The sequence below is a fragment of the Neltuma alba genome, unplaced genomic scaffold (assembly GCF_004799145.2).
Source record: "Neltuma alba isolate B1F8T4 unplaced genomic scaffold, ASM479914v2 tig00011993_pilon, whole genome shotgun sequence".
Lineage (NCBI taxonomy): Eukaryota > Viridiplantae > Streptophyta > Magnoliopsida > Fabales > Fabaceae > Neltuma > Neltuma alba.
In genome coordinates this window covers 185,142-205,929 of record NW_021636566.1, presented here as the reverse complement: position 1 = coordinate 205,929, position 20,788 = coordinate 185,142, and the positions used below count along the sequence as shown (strand labels likewise).

Sequence of the window (20,788 nt, the reverse complement as noted above, 5' to 3'; positions counted from 1 at the left end):
ATCTTAATAAATTATATTTATTAAGATTTTGACAATCTTTTATTAATTAAAATAGCAATTTTTGTGCGATAAAAATAAAATAAAAATTTTATTTAAAACATTATGTTGACAAAAAATATAAGAATAAAGGCTCAACTTCTAATTGAAAAAAAAAGGGTAATAAAAGATAAATATTGGCAAAAGTGAAATACTGAACAAGGCTAGAAGTTTCATTTTGACGTTGTGAGGGTCTCATGAATTGAAAGATAAAAGTTGCATTTCATCGAAAAGATTTAATAAGAGATTTTTTTAAATATAAAATGACATTTTAATCCTCATATAAAAATAATATAATTATAATAAAATGATTATATTAGATAAGATGCCAGGTAAGATGCCACGTAGGATTTAAGGTGTCTTGTTTTGATATGATATGGCAAATTTTGTTAAAAAGATAACGGTTAGTTAATGACAAGGTGCTTATAATAAAGAAAATGAAAGATCAAGGGGGTTGAATTTAAAATTTTAAATATGAGGGAGTTTATATGTAACTGGTCCATAATTCATGGAGGTTTTGTATAATTTAGCCATAAAAAAACTATAAAAGTTAGAAACAACACACTCAAAATACTGGGCAATTTTATTTTACTATAATTTACAAACGATATGATCCAGACTGCTGATTTGAATATTTTCATTCAGCAACATGCGCATACATATATCTAAAATTCTTTAGTTTGCATTTTCAAAAATAAAAAGTAAGTTTACATATACTAATTGACCGTCCCTCTGACCTGCCATATAGTTAACAGCTGCTTTAATTTTACTCCTTAGGATTTACGTACCTAAATCCCAAAATGAACAAAGCGAAAAACACAACCTTAAAAACATCCCAGATGAAATTAAAGTACCTTTACTCCATTCACTTTCTTTTCACTCCATTCGCTACATGTTGGTTAGGTTTTTGTTGCTTTGTTTGTTGTATGGACAAGTTTTGCCTTGGGAGATGGAAAAAGTCCCTCAAACTCTTCAAAGCACAGGTGTCTACATGTTTCAACTTGCATGGCTTTAACTAGTTAAAAGTACTACTTATCTCTAATCTTTAATGTGAGCACTAGTTTGATTTTTAAATTATTTTAAATATAAAACCTTAATTTTCTTTGTTTTTAATATTTTTTCATTCTTTTCAAAATAACTCTTGTAATAGGTGCACATGTTAAGGATTCCATCAAATAGTAATTAGAGCATACACGTGATTAGTAAGAGTATTCTAATAAAGATAATACCTATTTATTACAAATAACTAACTCAATAAACTTTTTTAATCTACTCAAATTAGTTAACTAGTTCTTATATTAAGGACCAGAAGTTGTATTAAACAAATGGCACTTGAAAATTCATTGACATCACTGTTAACTATTAATTGTCTTCATAGACGTATGTGCATGCATGCACATATAATAATTACTTTATTTGATCTTAGATATAAAGTCTTTTTTAACTAATTGATAAAAACGTACAAAAATTGTTCAGGTGATTATTTATAATTAGTATATAAAGAATTTATGATAAATTTTTTCAAAAAATACTCTAACCATTTAATGATTAGAATTTAAAGCATAGAGATCACGAATATTCCAATAAATATGGATCTTATGGAAAAGAAATAATTAATATAAGGGACGAGGTAAAAGTAAACCTTATATTTAACACTAAATTAACGAAGTTAAAATTCTCAAATAAATCTAGGAGAAGAGTATACAGTTTTTTTTTGGGGGGGGGGGTTACAAGAGTATAGAGTTTCTCGAGGTTATTGGAAATTCAACGGTCGGGCCGGGTAACGGATATTGAATATGGGCATCTTTACACGTGGAAGCTTGGCTTGTTTGGAGATGGACCGCCGGGCGTCCCATCTCGTCAAAGCTTCAATATGCATGGCTCCACTCAAAAGCTCGAGATAAATGATACTTTAATCAATATACAATAATATCCTCATTTATCATATTGTAATATTCTGTTAATCCCCCTCATAAAAAAATATATCACGAAAGTAATAAGGCAAAGTCGGGAGAATAACAGGATCTATACCCACTCTGATTTCTGGTTCATATAGAAAAGAGACGCCGATGAGCATTTGTGAGAGATTCCCATGAAACGAACAAAGAATAAAAAAATCCAAGGGATTTTGACAGGGCAAGATTTGTGATTTGTGAACATGGAAATCAGAAAAGAATAACGTAACCTCATTATCACATCATCCTCCAATGTGGTCCATATATGTGTGTGTGTATATATACACACACACATATCATATGGAGTTTTCAAGTCAAAGGTGAATTTAGATAGTGGCGGGCCTTGCACCGGCCACACAATTAGTCAAACAAATAACTCAGGCTCATTCCACTAGCAGGGAAACAGGATCTTTCATCTATGAGCCTCCACCAAAGTCTGATTGCTCTGCCTATTATTATTCTAACGCCTCATCAATCAATCGTTTGCTTCATTCCTGTTATACTTACTGACCTAGTAGCCTGTAACCTCCCTCCCTTCAAAAATTCCGAACAAAATTAATGCATCATTATTTTAGTATGCGACGTTATATGAAAGTGATGCTTAGCGTGCATCATTGGAGGTGTCTGATGACATTCTAAAATGGATGGACCAAATTTTATGATGATGTAGTAATTTTGCGAGAGAGTTATGGGATTATTAAATGAGGGTCATTTGTCGTTCCGATTTATACCCTTCACATCAATCAAAAGTTTCAAGGCGGAAAGATGATCGTGTGGGAAAGCAGCGTAGTGAGATTTTGGAACTTAAAACAGGGGAGGGAATAATGTATTCAGAGGAGCCAGAAATCCAATGAAATAAGAATGAAACAGGCCATGTTAGATTAAAGAGCGACACGGAAGTTGTTTTATTGGAGTGAACGAGAACAATCTGTATATACAAGCACGTCCCACTCTCTTTTTTCATGATGTTTCATCATCGTCTTCAATTTCACTTCCCTGCGGTGGTTTTGGGCACCGTCACGACCAGTTTTCCACCAGAGCAAACGGCGGTGGCCGTGGCGGGCCTGGTCCAAGCTGGCAATCGGAACCTCCAAAGATCAAGACCAAGACGAAGCTGACCGGCAACCAATTCGCCGCCGTCCATTCCTTTTACCACGATTCTGGTCATACCGGGCAAGATTTCGATGGCGTGGGCGCGCACACCGTTGGGTATGCCATTGGCGGCGGCTACAAAACGATAAGAAGTGGGGGTCTCCTCGACGGACACGTCGGCGTCTGAGCGGAGAGGGAGCTCGAGAACGTTGGCGAACACGTGAGGCAGTCTCCAGAGCTTCTTGGCGTTGGAGGAGGCGGAGGATGAAACCACAGAGGACTGCGGACACAAGGTGTTTCGCTTCTTCGAGGAAGGATGGAACTTCATCGCAAACATGTTCTGCTAGACTCTGGGGATCCTCTTCAATCTCCCTTTGTGGATGCAGAGCGCAGTGACCGAATTTTCCGGAAGGATGAAGATAATTAGTAGATGTTGTAATGGACCCCCTGTGTGTATATTTATATGTATATATGGCTGTAAATTGACAGAAGTGCCCTTCAACTTGCAGTGGGAGGAAGGACATAGCTTTCTTTGTCCGCAGGAATCTGAAAAGAAGGGACGTATGGCCTGGTGATAAAGTGGGGATAGATAGGGTAAGGTGGTGAATACATTTTGTATTGGGAGGGGTGGGGGTTTAGTTTCAGAACCTACGTGGAGGCGTGCGTGGTAGGGGATTTAGTTGTTCTGGTAATTGACAAGATAAAAAGATTCGGACCAAGTCACTCTCCACTTGGGGCTCATCAGCCATTACAAAGGTTATATTCCCTGGTCACATACGGTCTGATTAAAGTTCAAGCGTATGTAATACAAAAACGAACATTGAATCAATTGTTAAGCAGATGAGAGCAGAAGTCGAATGCGATTTGAAGAAGACCGGTTGGAGTAAATGAATGGGAGTGGGTGTGGTCCCTATATATGGAGGAGGGGGAAGCGTTTGGGGAAGGACAAAATTGGAAGATAGAAGAAGGTCCAAAGTTGCAGGGGGACAAATGAAAGGCGCCATGTTGGGACCAGAAAATGGAGGCTGTTGAAGAGGACCCTCGCCATTCCCTTCAATTATGTAATATGCATGATGCCCTGTCTCTCCCACTTAATTTGGCCTCCACATCCCTATAATCTTCTCCTGTACTCTGTCTTTATTTGCTTCTTTTGTCCTCTGCATTCACTAAGCATCTAACCTGTCCTATTCCTTATCCTCGTTTGTAACTCCACATTCCAAATGCATGTCATATCTAATATGCATTTTTGTATTATTATGTCCTTTATATATATATATGTCTATTCATTCATTTTGCATATCAGCATTTATATCTAGTTATTGATACTCAGAGAATATGCCCTGATCTCCTAACTTCGAGTTCCTAAACACATGCAAGTAGGATCACCGAGATTAAACTTATGCCACATAGTAGACCACTACCAGAGAGAGAGAGAGAGAGAGAGAGGTTTTCCAGAGCAAGTCAATCTGATGATGCGGTGTGAGTCAGGGAGGCATATATTCATGTATGGATGGTTACTTTTTCAGAGAATAACCATTCCCTCCCTTTCCTCAACTGCTTATTACCTGAAGTTAAAATAATAAATTCCAATTGAATTAATTAATAAAGTCTATTTTGTTCTTGGGCTTTAATCCACCCAAATCCATCAAGGGCGGATCTTTCATACAACCCAATACATTCCGTACAGGGACAAGGAGGGAGAAAAGTTATACTTTTAATTTTGAGCTTCAAAAAAGAACTTAGTCTTTTTGTTTAGTCGGACCCGGCCAGCGGGGCAAGGATAAAAAAGTGAAGAGAACTGAATTTATTGCAAAAAATATAACAGTGGAATGGAGGGAATGGGATGGTTTCTGAGTTTGTGGGAGTGACAGTTTAGAAGAGAGGATAGGTTGGGCTTACTATTAGCTGAAATTAAATGTGATTTAGAATGATGTGGACATGCAGGGGCCTCCTGATGAATATTAGGTGGTCATACACATGGGTCATTATAAACAGTTAAGTCTCAGCTTCCTGGATGTTATGCTGTTGAGGAGTATCTTTCTTAACTTGTCCCTACCAGGCCTAGCTTCATTCAGCCCCTTCATTATCTTCTCTAACCAATTAGGGTGTCTTCACCCTCTCCTGCTGTGTCTGCTTCAATGTCTACACTTAGCTCCTAGTTTTCTTTCCCCAAGTTTGTTACGGCTATTATGAGAAAACTTCACCAAACATGGTCATCTTTTCCCCCACAAATTGACCATTTTGACACTGATCGTACAAAGCATTCTCCACTGTTTATTGAAATGGCCTGCGCAGAGTGTTGCACTAGTAAGATGCGAAAGGACTGGCTAACTTTCTTGAATACTTCATTTGGGCATCTTAGCATGTTATCATGTTCACTTCAATTTTTTAGCGCTTTGCCTTCTCTGTAGTTTACTGTTCTCTACTTATTGCAATCTTTGTTTGGACTATGAAGGCGACAAAAACAGAGGAGGGAAACTGGAAAGAAATGTTGCTTTTACACAATGTTCTCGTCAATCTAAAGCTGTTGTTACCAGCATTCCGATGATCAAATCAATCATTTCCACCAGATCGGTTCCCTTTTTCTTTTCGGATTCTTTTTCAGCATTATATTTGGTGTGAGCGTCGTCAAGGGCGAGAAACAGTAATTTGATAATTAGTGTGGAACAAATCTTGGCCTTACTTTAAGATTGAAAGTGAGGGATTTTCTTTAGCCTGATATGATATTCGGATTTTCTTTTGATAATGAAAACCAACAGAAACGAATACGAAGTGAGAACAGACAACATATAATGATATAAACTCTAGTGAAGGAGCTACTCTTTATGAGAATACCATGTAGTTACTTGTCCTCCAATAATCTGCATCACCATGATCATCAGCAACAACACAAAAGGAAAAGAAGAAAACCAGAGTTTCGGTCACGCATCGTTATCAATCATCATCATCCATCCTGAATCCAAAACAATGTGGGGGAAAACCATAAGCAATTCAAACACGAACACTTATTGTCTCTATATGCAGGGGAGAAGAGGTAAAGAAAAATGAAAACAAGACTCGGAAAATTTCAAACAAACAAAAGTAAGACAACATAAGCATTGCCTCCACGACAAAAACTCTCGAACTCCAGAATCATAATAAAAAATGGAAGAGGCAAAACTTCTGACTTGCTGATCAAATTCTGAATCAGGAGGGATGATAAATCTCAGATTTCGAATTTTCTTCTATGTCCACCATCATCACTTGGCACCGGCATTCATGACTGCAGAAGGCTGTCTCACCTCTGCACAAACATGAACCGACAGATCACTCGAAGAAATGAACTTAAACAAGGACGAAAGCACTCATCTTCTTCCGATCAATTTGTTTTTAAAATCTCTCTTTAGAGGTAGCTACATGTATTTGATTTAAATGAAACTTACCTGTAAATAAAGATGTCGTTTGTGGGCTCAAGATGCTTCTTGCAAGTGTAACAGAAGCTGAGGAAACTCCCCGGAGCAGACTGGGGCCTTCCAGGCAAAGAACAATGGCTCTTGACAACGCAATTATCAAATATATGAGTGGTTCTTGGATTAGGACCATGGGATATTACACGAGTATACTCTTCAGAAAGCTCCATTTCACTCAAAGACAGAACACCTGTGGATACTGCCCTTGAAGAATCCTCTGTATAAATTTCTGAACTTTGAGACCCAGTTGGCGATACAAGCGAGTTTTGGGTTTCAATTCCCACACCAGTCGAACTTGTTTGAGATTCAAACGGAGAAAATGTAAAAGGTGATAAAGGAGGGATTTTTACTCTCAGTTGTGTTCCAAACAGAACATTTCCATTGCTGGGTTTATCAGAATTTTCTTCAGCTCCCTCATCTTTAAGTGCATCAACGAGAGCGAGCCCAATGCCTCTCGAATCTATCTTGTTCCATGAGCTTTTCTTTTCGGAGGAAATTCTGGGGGAGAATGTCCCGAAAGGAGGCAATAACATAGAGTCAAAGATTGAAGTAGGGATTCTTAAAGCCTCGGCCCTTGAGAGACACTTGGTGGTAAGGTCTTTAAATTTGGGTGAACCGAAGAGGGATTGAATAACTCTATCATACTTATGCTTAGGAGATGATTGGTGACAGCTCTGGTCAGCCATTAAAGCTGGTTTTGTCACTGCTCTTGATCTTTTCATCATCAGCATATACAAGCTCTTGTTCTGTGATCCAAACACTTCAACTGCAAAACTGAAACCCAAACGAAATGGACTCAGAATTAGTGGAAATGAACAAGTAAATGCCATAAACGGTGCAAGAATACATGAGATGGATCATTGAGAAGTGAGAACTCACCGGGATAGGAAAGAGCGATACCACTCAAAAACCACTTGCTATTGCAGAGCAAGAATTTTTGTGCATCTGACAGAAAAAGCCAAGCAATGAAGATAGTCTGAAACTGTCAGAATCCCTGAAACGCCTTCACAAATTCTGAGGCCTCCATGACTTTAAACTGAAACTGTAACGAAAGCTGGGTTTTTCACGTTTTCCCTAATAAAGCTTTCTCAATAACAAGACATCTATTACTATTCCCATCATAACCTCTCGTAGCTCCGCCATTAACAGCAGAGACAGGAAGAAATCACATAAATCGTTTGAGAGCAAGCATGATGAAAAGAAAGAAAGAACAAGTTATATTCTCTTTCTGCTAAACTCGATTTTTGTCAGTGTAACTTCGTCACTGCTATCAATTTTCAAGATGTGTCCTTCTCTTCTTTGAGTTTCAATTCTGTAAATTCTTCAGCTTTATGGAGAGCAAATGATAAGGGGTGAGGAAAAGAAGGAAACTTTGGACTTATACAAAAAGGTGATGGTGTCTGGATATGCCTTTAAAAATACAGATTTTTTTATTCTTCATTATCATCTTTCAATTTTTTCTCCTAAATTTTATTCCTCTTCCTCCATCCACCTTGACTTCAATAAAAAAACCTTCTCCATTTTTCTTCGCTACGTTCGTATGGAGGAGTACACAACCATTTCCACATCTGCCATTTGTGTCGTACAAGTTTGAACAACTTGATCAAGTACAAGCTTTAACTTCATGTTTTGAGAAAGTTTATTCTTCTAGTTGAATAATCAATAATGTCGCGGTTTTTCTTGAGAAAACTGATATTTTGCATTCACAGATGTGTGTAAACAATTTTTTTTAAACAAATTATCGCATTGAAGTTTAACGTCTAAGCGGAAGAAAAATCATATTATAAATTTATAATAGAATTATCATGGTCGCTGAAATAATGTTATTTTTCCGGCAATCCAATTTTTGTTTGGCCTGAAAGTCAAATATTTTTAGTGCGGCATTATCAAATTCGCACCACTTTTACGTCAATATAGAATATTTTCATATTTCGTTAAAAAAATAATCTTATTATTTAATCCTTACATTATCACTTTCTTTTTAATTTAATCTTTTGTTTGTTAACGTAGTTTTTAATTTTTTTCAAATATATATATTCAGAGTTTTTTATAAAAAAAAAAGAATTAAATGTTCTGACTTAAAGATCAAATATTAGTCACATGTTAAACGTAAAAAGTGGGGAAAATTAGGGAAGTAAATAAGAAGGAGAAAAGTGAATTCGCTTCAAATATTACGAGTTTAGAATGCTTATAATATAATTTTTAAATTTTGAAAAAATCAACTACATAAACAATATTTTAACTATTAAAAACTACACTTTGGTATAGAGTTTTTGATTTTATTTATTAATGTTAAAGTAAAAGAATCGATTTATGACTGAGTGCCTTAATTTAATTTGTTTTTGTTTTTGATAATTTTTGTTCGGGTTGATATTTCTAGGGTTAATAATTTCCTTAACATAGAATATCCCTCACATGAAACGGCAGCCAAACCAAAAAATAGTACTCCTACGGTTTTTAATATGAAACCTAATTAATTAATTTGAATATATTAAGGATATTAGATAAATTAGTTAATATCATATGTTTCTTTCTAAAACACTATAACCATCTTCTTTAATTTTTCCCCTCTCCCCTACTTGATTATTGTTGAAAAAAATATCAATATGGTTAATTTGGAAAAAATTAATAAGCATATGAAATATGTCTTACCTGTAAGATTAATATCAACTATCTAATTAAATCTTACATTAAGGACCGGAGGAGTATCACAGAAAGCAGAAAAAATGTACATTTATGGTAAATAGAGTAATTAATGGTGGCTGGATCTAATGAAAGGATTTAGTCGTTTATAATATAACGAAGCAAAGTCTTCTATATTTAGCTCTCAATAGTGTTTGTCTTTAATAAGAGAATACCTGCAGTGAACATGAAAAAAAGTTCACAAAATAGTTTTTTTATAAAATTTTAATAATATGTGATAAAACATTTTCCGCGCATCATATGGAGTTTTGAAATGAATAATAGTATTCATAATTTATTCATAATACAAGTAAATACAAGTCGTATACCTATAATATTGACGATTGAGGTGACCCAAATCTTTGAATTTGTGGTTGCATGAATTGTAATTCTGGCAGTTGAATTGAAGACGTACACTTGTTTCGGCCTAAAAAGGGGAAGAAGACGTACACTTGTATCGTCCAAGAATGGGCTGGGAGTGGGCCCTACCCAATGAGGTTGCGTCTCTTTCTCTTCATCAGTATTGCTCAGTGTTTGTACCAAAAAAAAAAAGTATTGCTCAGTGTGGGCCCACTTCCTCCCTTACTGGGCCGTCGACCACATTTCACACCTTTCTTTGTTTGCATCACTTTACGTGCGTTTGCTTCTCATGCTTTTTCCTTTCCTTCTCATCTCAGAACGCCACACAAAAATCCCACCAATCTAGCAGAAGGGACTAATTCCTCACAACATGACGAATTAATATTCAAATTCCTGCTGAGAAATTTGCCTAGATTTAGTGTCCGATAGTGTCTCAAATAGGATTATCTCAAATAAAAAGATACCAATGATTTAGCCCCAAAAAAAAATCCCCCCCCAAAACAATTAATTTATAAATCCTTATAGTTTCATCTGATTTCTAATCATATCTTTATTTTTTATCAGGTTTCTATGAATTTTTTTTTCTTTTAACAGGTCCTTAAAGTATCTGAGTTTTAATGAAATATTTGTGATTTCAAATTAAAATTTAAGCAAAACTACAAGGACTTGTAGGTTCGGGGTTGGTTTTTTTTTTTTTTTAATCATAAAAGTCGAGTCCAAATCAAAACGGAGATAGATAGCAGTAGAAGTAGAATGCACAGTCCGTACTCAATGGATAAATAAGTTGATGAAACAGTACTATAAAAACAAATCAATGGACTATAAACAGTCAATATGTATACGCAGGAGATGACCCGTTTTAATGCGATTCGACTCTAGAGATTGACGTTTTAAACTAAACAGATAAAGCCTGAGGCCAAAGCGAAATCATGGACAAACTCTTTCATTTACGGTGCTCCAACTTTTTAATCGAAACATCATTCTTAAGTGTGTGTGTTTGTGTCGAAACCATCCTTTTTCCCATTATCTCACAGCCTTTGTTTATTAGGTAAAAGCCATTCAATTCAGTGATTTCGCTATCAACATAGCCATCAAACCTACCTGAACAAATATATATATATTGTTGTATAATCAAACAAAATCATTATATCGGAACGAGTTGGGTGGTCCAGGTGTCCTTTACTGCCACCGGGTGACATTTTATTGGGATTAAATTATTGGGACCCATCCAACTTGGGATGCTTACTGTGAATTGCATTCCGAGACTGGTGTCACACAAGGTTGCACTCACACATCACTTTCTGCTGACTCCAAATTCTGTCGTGTTGCTCTAAGCATCATGTTTTGATTGGTGATTTGTGCAGAGTTTCATGTTGGAATTCTGGTCCCCTTCTATTCTTCTTGGAAAGAACATTGATAATTGAAAGAAAAGGCCAAGCGAAATATGCGTACTACACATTCTTCAATGCAACGCGCCAGATGGAGTCTTAATTCATTAGACTAAACAAAACTTGATCACAAACACAACTTTTAAAGAGGCTGGAGATTGGAAGTTTGGAACAAACTTGGCAGGGCTGCCAAGCATATCCGTGTAACAAGGAGAAAGTACCATAAGCCTAGGTTAACTACGCTGGGTTTTTAATTTTCTATCATTTCTGGTCCTCTTCCTAGATTCTCTATTCTCTGTAGAGTATTGCTTTTTAATCATTAGATTGCACATTGCGGTCTTGACGGCTTCAGCAGCTGCCAAGAAAGCATTCTCATCAAACGATGTGCTCCCCTGCAATGTTTCCAGCAACGTCTCGCCCCCAGGGATCTTTTCATCTTCAACAACGGCTGGGTCTTGTCCAACATCGAAACCAGAAATTACCCGAACACGAGCCAATGCGGGATGGCTAAAACCCGGTAGGCTAGATACACCCGTTACCATCCACAATATCCCAGTACATGAGCTGGTTCCCAAGCTGGTAGGGACAAACGCCTCTTCTGCAATAGATATAACCTGCAGAGGATACATCCAGTGTTAGGCCAAATATGACTACTTATCTTTGAGGACAGCACCATGGAAGTAGCTTAGATCTGTATCTGTGCCAAGGTTTCAGACGTAAAGAAACAGGACCTTTATTTGAATACCCTCAGTTAGCCAGTTTTTTGGAAATTCTGTTCCCGATAATTGAACGTCATTATAGCATTTAACATATATTTCTCTATTCCAATCCTTTAATTCTTCTGACCTACTCCCTCCGTTCTTATTATAAGAGACATTTGATGCTTATGGCATGTTCCCATATATAAGAAACACTTAAAGTTGTCTCTATTTTTTTGTATTGATTTCCTATTTTACCCCTATTTATTTTGTCTCCAACTCATACTCTCCCCCCCTCCTACTTCACTTTTTTTAATAATTTAATTGTTTTTTCTCATACTCTCTCTCCTTATTAATGGGAGCATTGTTGGAAAAAACATACTTTTTACATATTAATTGTCCTTAACTAATTTTAACTGTTTTTTTTATCAACGTAATTTGGTTATTTGTCTCTTATAATAAGGAATAGAGGGAATAATTTCATAAATGTAATAAATGAAAGGCCATGGAAGTAGCTTAGATCTGTACTGTGCCAAGGTTTCAGACGTAAAGAAACAGGACCTTTATTTGAATACCCTCAGTTAGCCAGTTTTTTGGAAATTCTGTTCCCGATAATTGAACGTCATTATAGCATTTAACATATATTTCTCTATTCCAATCCTTTAAATCTTCTGACCTACTCCCTCCGTTTCTTATTATAAGAGACATTTGATGCTTATGGCATGTTCCCATATATAAGAAACACTTAAAAGTTGTCTCTATTTTTTTGTATTGATTTCCTATTTTACCCCTATTTATTTTGTCTCCAACTCATACTCTCCCCCCCCTCCTACTTCACTTTTTTTTAATAATTTAATTGTTTTTCTCTCATACTCTCTCTCCTTATTAATGGGAGCATTTTCTCTCATACTCTCTCTCCTTATTAATGGGACAGCATTGTTGGGCAAAAACATACTTTTTACATATTAATTGTCCTTAACTAATTTTAACTGTTTTTTTTATATCAACGTAATTTGGTTATTTGTCTCTTATAATAAGGAAACAGGGGAATAATTTCATAAATGTAATAAATGAAAGGCAGTGGAATAATGCACTTGAAATAGTTAATGGCAATCTCAACTGTTGGAACAAATGCGAGTAACTCACCTTGGCGACAGAAAGCGTTCGAGCAGAAAGGTTGCACCTCAGCAATATTATTCCTTGCAAGCTACAGGTTAGTACATCACGGCAGCAGTCAGTAACCCACTCCAGCACTACAATAAGCGAGATACAAAACAATGCAGTAAGAGAGTGAGGCTTGCCTCTGAAGGGCCACTGCAACAAGCGACCCATCCATGACAGTGCATAAGTCAGTCACAGGATAGGCATGCTCCTCTGATTCATCATTAGACTCTATAACTCCTGCCTTCAGAAAGTGGAAGAATATAAATTAAAATCAAGAGTAACACCGAGAAGATATAGAACCAGTTCCTTGTTAAACTCACAGCAACTATCATATCACGTTAATAGCTAGCGGCCTTATTATAAAAGCAGCCACCCAGAAAGAGAACAATGATTTTACCCCATAACTTTCAGGACCAGACAAGAATAAGATGTACTATTTTTCAAGGCACGCAACTTGGAATGAATAAAACAGAAAATAGAATAGTTGCACTCTGGGACACACACACCCACCTTAGCTGCAACCTCACAGGTATCCAGGAGTGCTCCAGATGAAGTGTCCCACAAACGGACCTGCAGAAAACAATATAATTTTTTATTTTAAGAGAACCCTGAAATAAAACAATGGGAACCGTCTGAATCATGCGAAGTTGTCCTAATTACTCACCGTTGAATCACCACTACCAGAAATGAGAAGGCCTCGAGGCCAATCCTGATCATGAACAAAGGCAATGCAGGAAAACAAACCTGCAAAATAGATAAGCATCAATATCTAATAGCTGAGCGGAAACATCAGTTTCCCTCATAAATCAGAGGAAAGGCAAAAAAAAAAAAAAAAAAAGAAGAAGAAAAGAAGAAGAAGAAGACAGTTCTTATTATCACATATTAAGTTTTTTGAGATGATAGTCATTGGAAAATAATCACACTAAAGGACACAAACAGTAAATATCTGCAAATCATGAAATTGGCTATCATTATCATCAACAATACTGAAAGGTATGTGATAGTCGTAAGCTTTTTCTTACTCTGAATGACCAAGACAGAAGCTCTGTATCTCATGAGCTCCACTTAAAGGTTCGCTGGGAAAAATAGTGCACCTGCAAACAAGGAATCAATAGCAACGCCCCTAAATAGGCAATTATCATTGTAAGGGCAAAACAAATAGCTTACACGGATCTTGAAATCCCGATCAGCACTAACAATGAATCGACCATCAGGTGAAAAAATTCTGAGGAAGACGCATTTACAGTAAGGTCGTGAGTCCGTAACGTGTGAAGAAATATATGAAGAGGTAGGTCATAAGTAAAGCAGAAAAAGAAGAACTAGAAAGCTGGACAGAATAAACCAAAAAGAATTTTCTATATTTGGGCATCTAAAATGCAGCAAACGATTAAAGTCATAGACAGGACTCATGCTTAAATGAATAAATAAGCAGGAATCAAACAATAATCATCATCATTCTGGTAACCTGAAAATAGGGAGGATTCCTTTTCAGGATTTTTTTTTTCCAGCTTAAGAACAATTGACTCTCTGTCATATCTTACCAAATTAGTGAGGATTACTACAATAATGAGAAAGAAGTGGGGTTGCTTTCTTATCAACTAATGGTTGATCGCCATCATATCCAGATCCATCCACAAGACAACACCAAATTTGTCAGCGAACACACATATGAACCATCATTGCTTATAGCGACTGCACTAACTCTCTTTCTGAGGACCTATTTCAATGGTAACATATGTTAAGTAAAAGAAATGGAAGAAATTATGAATGCATGTCACAAATGTTAGCCACAGCCAAATAAAAATACAATGCTTCCTATGGAATAATATATCTATATATTCACGTGATGACCGGAAATTTGGAACTTCATCGACACCAACCATGCTCATAGATTCCTGACAGTGGCCTACAGAGAAACCATGTGAACCGGAAACCTTACCCAGTACAAAAATGCAGCGCCAATTTTCAGTTGACCATATCATTTGACAGTTTTGTCATCTCCCGCGGATACAAAGAGCCTCCCTTTTGAACCAAATCGAATAGCTCTTATAAATCTTTATGGAAGGGGACACCGGAGTCGTCAATCAATGAAGCCGCAGAACCCGCACTACATCACCAAGTTCAATCGTCAGCGGAGTTAACATTCTCACCTCCCAGAAAAAAAGTTAGAAGAAAATAACAGAAATGGCCTTCTCATTGGCAAACATTCTCGTTTTCATTTACGCCGGAACCGCATAAACATAAGCGAGGATTCCAGTAAATTCAAAATGCATAATTTAAAGTCACTCAGATTTCAATCTTCATATCATGAAATATCAAAGCAATAAAATTTGAAAAACAAAATCTAAAAAACGTACTGAAGGTCGAATACACGGAAGCTTGGTCCAACGGCAACGGCAACAAATTTCTGGGATGGGTGAACTGAAATCAGTGCTGGAGCGACTTCGATTTCTTTGTTGGCTTCCCCCTCTTCCATTGTACGATACTGGTTAGGGTTTAGCGGTTTCAGCAGCCAAATTCAAAGTTCCAAGGTATCTCTTGTTTTTTTCGTTCCTGCCGTCTGATTTTTTTTTTTTTTTTGGGGGACTAATTTCTTAGGCTGAATTTGAATCTACCGTTTTGCTCAATTAAATGGGTGTTTGGACCAAACCATTGTTTCTATGATTTATGAAGTAAATATATAGATGAATTTACCTGTTTTATAAAAAGTGCTTTTAAAACTATAGTTTGAAGGTTGCCAAACACGCTTTAAATTCAGTTTATGCCGTTAGAAGTGATTACATTTAGTGTTTCACAATGTTTCGAATAGAATTGTTTCTGATACTTAGCAGAAAAAAAAATTCAGTTTATCCATTTTATGGGCTAAAAGTTGACAGCCTATTACCTTATTGGGCTACACAACAAATAAAGGCTTGAGAACAACAATTAGGCAGGGGCCGCACCAGAGCAAGCCCTACTACAACAAAACTTAGGAGGGCCGAACTCTTCAGACGCAGTTAAGTGGATTTTAAATGAAAAAGTACTTTTTTACCCCCAAAAAATGAAATAAACAAGTTCCCGCGTGGTTTTGGTAGTGGAGCAATTCAAACTCATTAGGAAAAAAACATAATTCTGCAGTGTAATGTATCATCGAAGCCCTCGGAATGAGTTCCTTGTTGTCAACATTCCGAGGAACAACACAACCTATCCGACCAGTTTTCATGTCGGCGAGCATTTTGATATATTTGCGGAACGCAACGCCTCCGAGCTATCTACCATAATAGTCCACGAGTAAGGCAATATTTCATCCATGGAACAATAATCAATTTGATGGCTCTTTTCTACTGGGCTCATTTATAGTATCGTTTTCAGTTCAAAGAGACCAGCCGCTTGAGATTAAACAACAACAAAACAGATAAACCTTGGAAACAACTAATTCTTTCTCTAGTCGTAGGGATCCAGATACCTCTGCAGGCTACAATCACAAGAGTCTAATAGATGATGGCTTAAATTCTCAGCAACGTACAACCAAGGATAGTACCACGACACCATGACATGAGACGGCCCGGCGCCAGGTTGTTCTGTCACTCCCAAAGTGAGACTGAGAATATCAACACTGGCCGAAGGCTTAATGTCCCGGTTCCAAGCGTCAGGACCAATGACGCCTCCAATTACATATAGATCATCACCAACCCCAATCATTCCAAACCCGATTCTCCTATGAATCTCATGTGCCAAAGCCACTACCTTTCTCACTCCTTTGACGTGCTTGATAATAGATCCATGGCTCATCACATAAAGGGCACCTTTAAACAACCGCCATTGGACCTTGAAGCCACCCGCTTTCCTGAACACGTCCATTCAGGAGGCCCTCCATTGTCTAAAATTGCACCGTTGACAACCCTTTATGCAATATGTGTACCTTTCCTCCACAACTACTCCTGAACAAGCTGAATTATGGCTGCAATGAAGATTAGGCATTTGAATCCACACATCTTTTTCAGGGTCATACATTTCTGCTTGAGATATTGATTTTCTGTAGCTAGTGAAGCCCCCAGCCACAATTATTTTTCCATTCAAAACACAGCATGCAAACATAGCACGTGGGACAAGCATTGGAGCCCGTGGGGCCCACTGCCGACCTACAGGGTCATATGACCAGACTTCATTTGTTGCAAAGCTCCCATCTTGATCACCAGTCAACGGATCTACAGCATCACTTCCGCCTCCAATCACAAACAACTTTCCAGCAGTGGAGACAGCACCAAAATGGGAAAGATGTCTAACTTTTGAGGGAAGAACAGGAAGTGTAATCCAAAGATCCCTTAGAGGGTCATACAACTGCCATAGGTTCTCTGGATCGAAGGCACATACACATAACAGATCCTCAGATGAACCAACCTCCTGTCGCACCTTAAATAGTTCGGGGCTATGAATGGCTGCTCGCCAAGAGCGAGAGACAAGCTCTAGCTTTGGGTAGAGGCAAAAGGGAACCCTTGCAAGGCAGCTTATTGCAACTGCATCAGGAAGTCCTTCAATCAATCCAGACATGATAATCACTATTTCATCATCCGTGTCCGTCAATCCTCTAGCACAGGACTTGTGCTTAAAAAGAAAAAGCACCTGCAATATCCACATATATCAACCTATCGCATACTGATACAATACTAGAGAAATTCATATTCAAATAGACTAACGCTCAAGAACGGTTTTCTCAGATCCAGTGTGCTAAAAGGATTTACATCATCTGGACACATATATACACATGGCTGAATAATATACCACACAGCGTGGAACATGTCACAGCCTTTGTAGCCCCATATTCAGCGCGTCTAGTGAATCAATTTCTCATAAGAATGAAATTTTTTATAGTTATAAACCGACAATAAAATCTCCAAAACTTTAGAGTGCCTACAAAAGAAAGTTTCAAGATTGCAGAAAATTTTCAATCGGAACAAATCCTAACATATTATTGAATAATGAATAATTCCAAAATTGTCACGAACAGATAATTACTAAGTCATATGAAATTAAAAGAAAACAGTTTCTGCAAACATAACCACTCATATAGAAGCTATTATAAAGCAGGAAGCATTCTTAGGCACCTGACTTTCACTCCCTCACCTAGCCATTGGCTTGTTGTCTTCAAGCATCATTTCCTCTCCCCCTTTTCTATCTCTCCAAGAAATAAAAAAGTTTTTTACATTAAATTTTTCATTGTTCTTTCATAAAGCATAATACATGCTATGGTGGTTAATCATCCAGTCGCAACTAATTTATATTGCAAACCAAAAGACGGCTTTAGACTCATTTAAGTTTCCTTTTCCCTTCGGTGGAAAGGAGGGAAAACTACTTGAAGGGCTGATGCAGTAGGCAAGAGCCAAAGATCCTCGTCATTTCACACCTCTGGGTCTAATGCTTCTAGTACTAGAAAACAATTATTCCTTACGGATTACAAAATAATTAGTTTAACGTGAAAATTTCACGCCAAAAGTCTAGGGCCACCTCCAAGAATCACAGAGAAACTAAAAAATAATCCTTAGGCAAGGAGCTGTCAATGTCACAGATGTTTTAGTAGCTGAATTTGTAAAGTGACCATGACGACACACATTTAGACATTTTTAACTTGCAAGCACAAACTTCAGCAAAATATTTCCTCATCATTCAAGAAAACCAAGTTTGTAATGTGAACGGCTTAAATTGAACCTCAAAATGTCATAGCATATAGGCTTGAGTCATACACCCAATGCTCTGAAGCAAAAGCAAAGTTAAAATGCATTTTGGTTTACAAAGGGACATATGAATCTCATTGGAACTTGGAAGTTTATGCCACAGAAAATAAACGACTAAGCTTTACTAGCCTCTTGGACCTGCCAGGAAAAAGTTCAAAGTGAAATAGAAAGGAAAGGAGGAGAAAACTGAGTACATGTTGTTTGAATAAAATCGGGGGAGTTGTATTCTATGAGTGGGTTGTGCATGGATTCAGCCATAGAATTGAAGCACTAGATACATCCAAAGGAAAAGAAGAGAAATTAACAGAATAACAATCAGATCCCAGCCTTGATTCTTGCTCCCAACCAGTGATCCAGGTTTCCTAAAAATGTCTGAATTACGGAAACGAAAAGTCCAGTGCAGTGGCATTCTACTCATATTACACACGCACTTCAAAAAATATTTAAGATAAAGAGACCCGAGTGCCAGAAACCGACGGAAAACCCAGAATTTCAGTTCTTGACCTTGCCTCGCGTTCCCCTTCACTTCATGCCCGACTAACGGCATAGCACTTAAATTAAAGTTGGAATTCCGACGCTAAATTTGAGGACTACATAACGGCAGCCTAACAAGAAAAGGACAAGTACTCGGACTTGAAGCCGAAACGAAAAGAAACTCAGTTCAAACATCACATACACAATGAGCATCCGATTATCTCCAAATAAGAAAAGAAAAATCCAAGGAAATAAAGCCCTATCAAGTAGTTATGAGATTCGAATTACAGAGGAGCAAATTGCACAGAACAAAGAACAGAAGTAGTATACCAGAACCAACAATAAGATTAATAAACAATGACTCGTTGAAGTGAGAGGGGTAGGAGGAGGAGGAAGACGACGACGAGAGAGAGTGGCGCAGGGAAGGGAATTGGGTGGAGGTGGACTTCCACGAAACGTAGTTACAAAAAATAATGCCGTGTTTTGTGACTTGAGCAAATCAAAAGGTAAACTTTCTCTGTTTTCTGTGAGCGTTATCGTACCAGAGACGCTCCTTTGATCCCATTTCCATTAACCTTCCGGCCGGTGGCGTAGGGCATATTCTATTCTTCATTCATTTTATTCTTTGTTCTTTCTTTTTTTTTTTTGGCGGCTTTCGAAACTGATGAATGAATAATGGGCAGCTCGATCTTAGCCGCCTGATGGCGATTATCCGATTAGTTATCGACTCTGTATTTTAAAACGAAAAGCAAAAACCAATTTTAGGAGCATAAATATATTTAAAAAATTAGTTAAATTAATTATTTGTAATAAATATATATTATTTTTAAAAAATAATATTGTTAATTATATGTATTAGGTGAAACATTTATCGTGTGCAACTACTATAAAAATTATTTTGGAAATAATAATCTAAAGATAAAATGAATTGAGATTATTTTAAGATCGAATAAAAGTCAAACTAATTCTTATAATATAAAAATTAGGGTAATACTCCTCCGATCCTTAATATATGACCCAATTCTTGAGTTAGTTTTAGTCCTAATATAAGACCAATTCTCATATTTATTAATTTAATAACATCAATATTAATATTCGTGGCTCAAAACTTCATCCAGAGTAAAACATGTAGAGTTAGAATATTTAAAAATAATGCTAACATATTTTGATAAGCTTTTTTTAGTTAGCCAAAAAGAAAATTGACAAGGTTATTGCAGGATTTGGATCGGATATGAGCCAACTTGGAATACTGTTAGGTGTCATAACAGAGACCTTTCGAACAATATTTTCTCCATTCACACCACCTATAAGGATCAAACTTAGAAAATGATACTTAAAATATCCAAGTCCCTTCTATTTGGACAAACGCTTATTAATAACTCATTTAGCTTTTAAAACAAAGTGAGTGAGTTGAACTATTAAGAATATGCCTATTTTGAAATGGGGCTAATTTGGACTCATCTCATTTTACTTATCCATTAAGAAACCCAACTAGTTTTCAAATTTTTAAAGATATACTATTTCGATTCTAAATATAAAACCCATTTTATACTATAAAGTGGATTTTATATTTAGAACCGGAAGAATATTAAAACAAAACCCAAGACCCTTCTCGGATGTCCCTCAATCCATACCCTAAGTTCAGGCCCAAAAAAAATCCTTAACCTAAGTTGTTAATTTTTTTTTTTAAATCTTCACCACTGCCCTCGTAATCAATCCCCCTTCCTCCGTATTTTATCGTGAAATATGAGTTTGTGAATTTTTGTGGAGAATTAGAGA

The 20,788-nt window shown here is 36.8% G+C and overlaps 3 protein-coding genes and 1 pseudogene across 3 annotated transcripts; all 4 read right to left on the bottom strand.

Moving 5' to 3' along the window:
• Window positions 1-2,842: 2,842 nt before the first annotated feature.
• Window positions 2,843-3,955, bottom strand: LOC114720675 (uncharacterized). Its single transcript, XM_028906346.1, has one exon. It carries the CDS (start codon window positions 3,418-3,420, stop codon window positions 2,980-2,982), a length of 441 nt encoding a protein of 146 aa, XP_028762179.1. The 5' UTR covers window positions 3,421-3,955; the 3' UTR covers window positions 2,843-2,979.
• A 1,950-nt stretch (window positions 3,956-5,905) lies between these two features.
• On the bottom strand, window positions 5,906-7,683 carry LOC114720652 (FCS-Like Zinc finger 8-like). Its single transcript, XM_028906315.1, has 3 exons — window positions 7,412-7,683; window positions 6,506-7,306; window positions 5,906-6,366 (listed from the first exon to the last, which is right to left on the bottom strand). The coding sequence occupies exons 2-3, from the start codon at window positions 7,261-7,263 to the stop codon at window positions 6,270-6,272; spliced, it is 855 nt and encodes a 284-aa protein (XP_028762148.1). The 5' UTR covers window positions 7,264-7,306; window positions 7,412-7,683; the 3' UTR covers window positions 5,906-6,269.
• Window positions 7,684-11,069: 3,386 nt separating this feature from the next.
• LOC114720643 (tRNA (guanine-N(7)-)-methyltransferase non-catalytic subunit wdr4) lies at window positions 11,070-15,394 on the bottom strand. Its single transcript, XM_028906306.1, is given in 14 exon segments — window positions 11,070-11,576; window positions 12,807-12,867; window positions 12,962-13,065; window positions 13,335-13,394; window positions 13,489-13,566; window positions 13,846-13,915; window positions 13,990-14,045; window positions 14,363-14,410; window positions 14,438-14,484; window positions 14,487-14,541; window positions 14,771-14,803; window positions 14,806-14,876; window positions 14,879-14,931; window positions 15,182-15,394. Coding segments are annotated over 14 exon segments (1,236 nt in total). The 5' UTR covers window positions 15,301-15,394; the 3' UTR covers window positions 11,070-11,195.
• Window positions 15,395-16,072: 678 nt separating this feature from the next.
• Window positions 16,073-19,608, bottom strand: LOC114720671 (F-box/kelch-repeat protein SKIP30-like; annotated as a pseudogene).
• Between the last annotated feature and the right edge of the window lie 1,180 nt (window positions 19,609-20,788).

Coding starts and splice junctions, on each gene's coding strand:
- LOC114720675 (XM_028906346.1), bottom strand. CDS start 3,420: ATGTTTGCGATGAAGTTCCATCCTTCCTCGAAGAAGCGAAACACCTTG.
- LOC114720652 (XM_028906315.1), bottom strand. CDS start 7,263: ATGCTGATGATGAAAAGATCAAGAGCAGTGACAAAACCAGCTTTAATG. Junction 6,367..6,505: donor AACGACATCTTTATTTACAG/GTAAGTTTCATT, acceptor ATGTTTGTGCAG/AGGTGAGACAGCCTTCTGCA.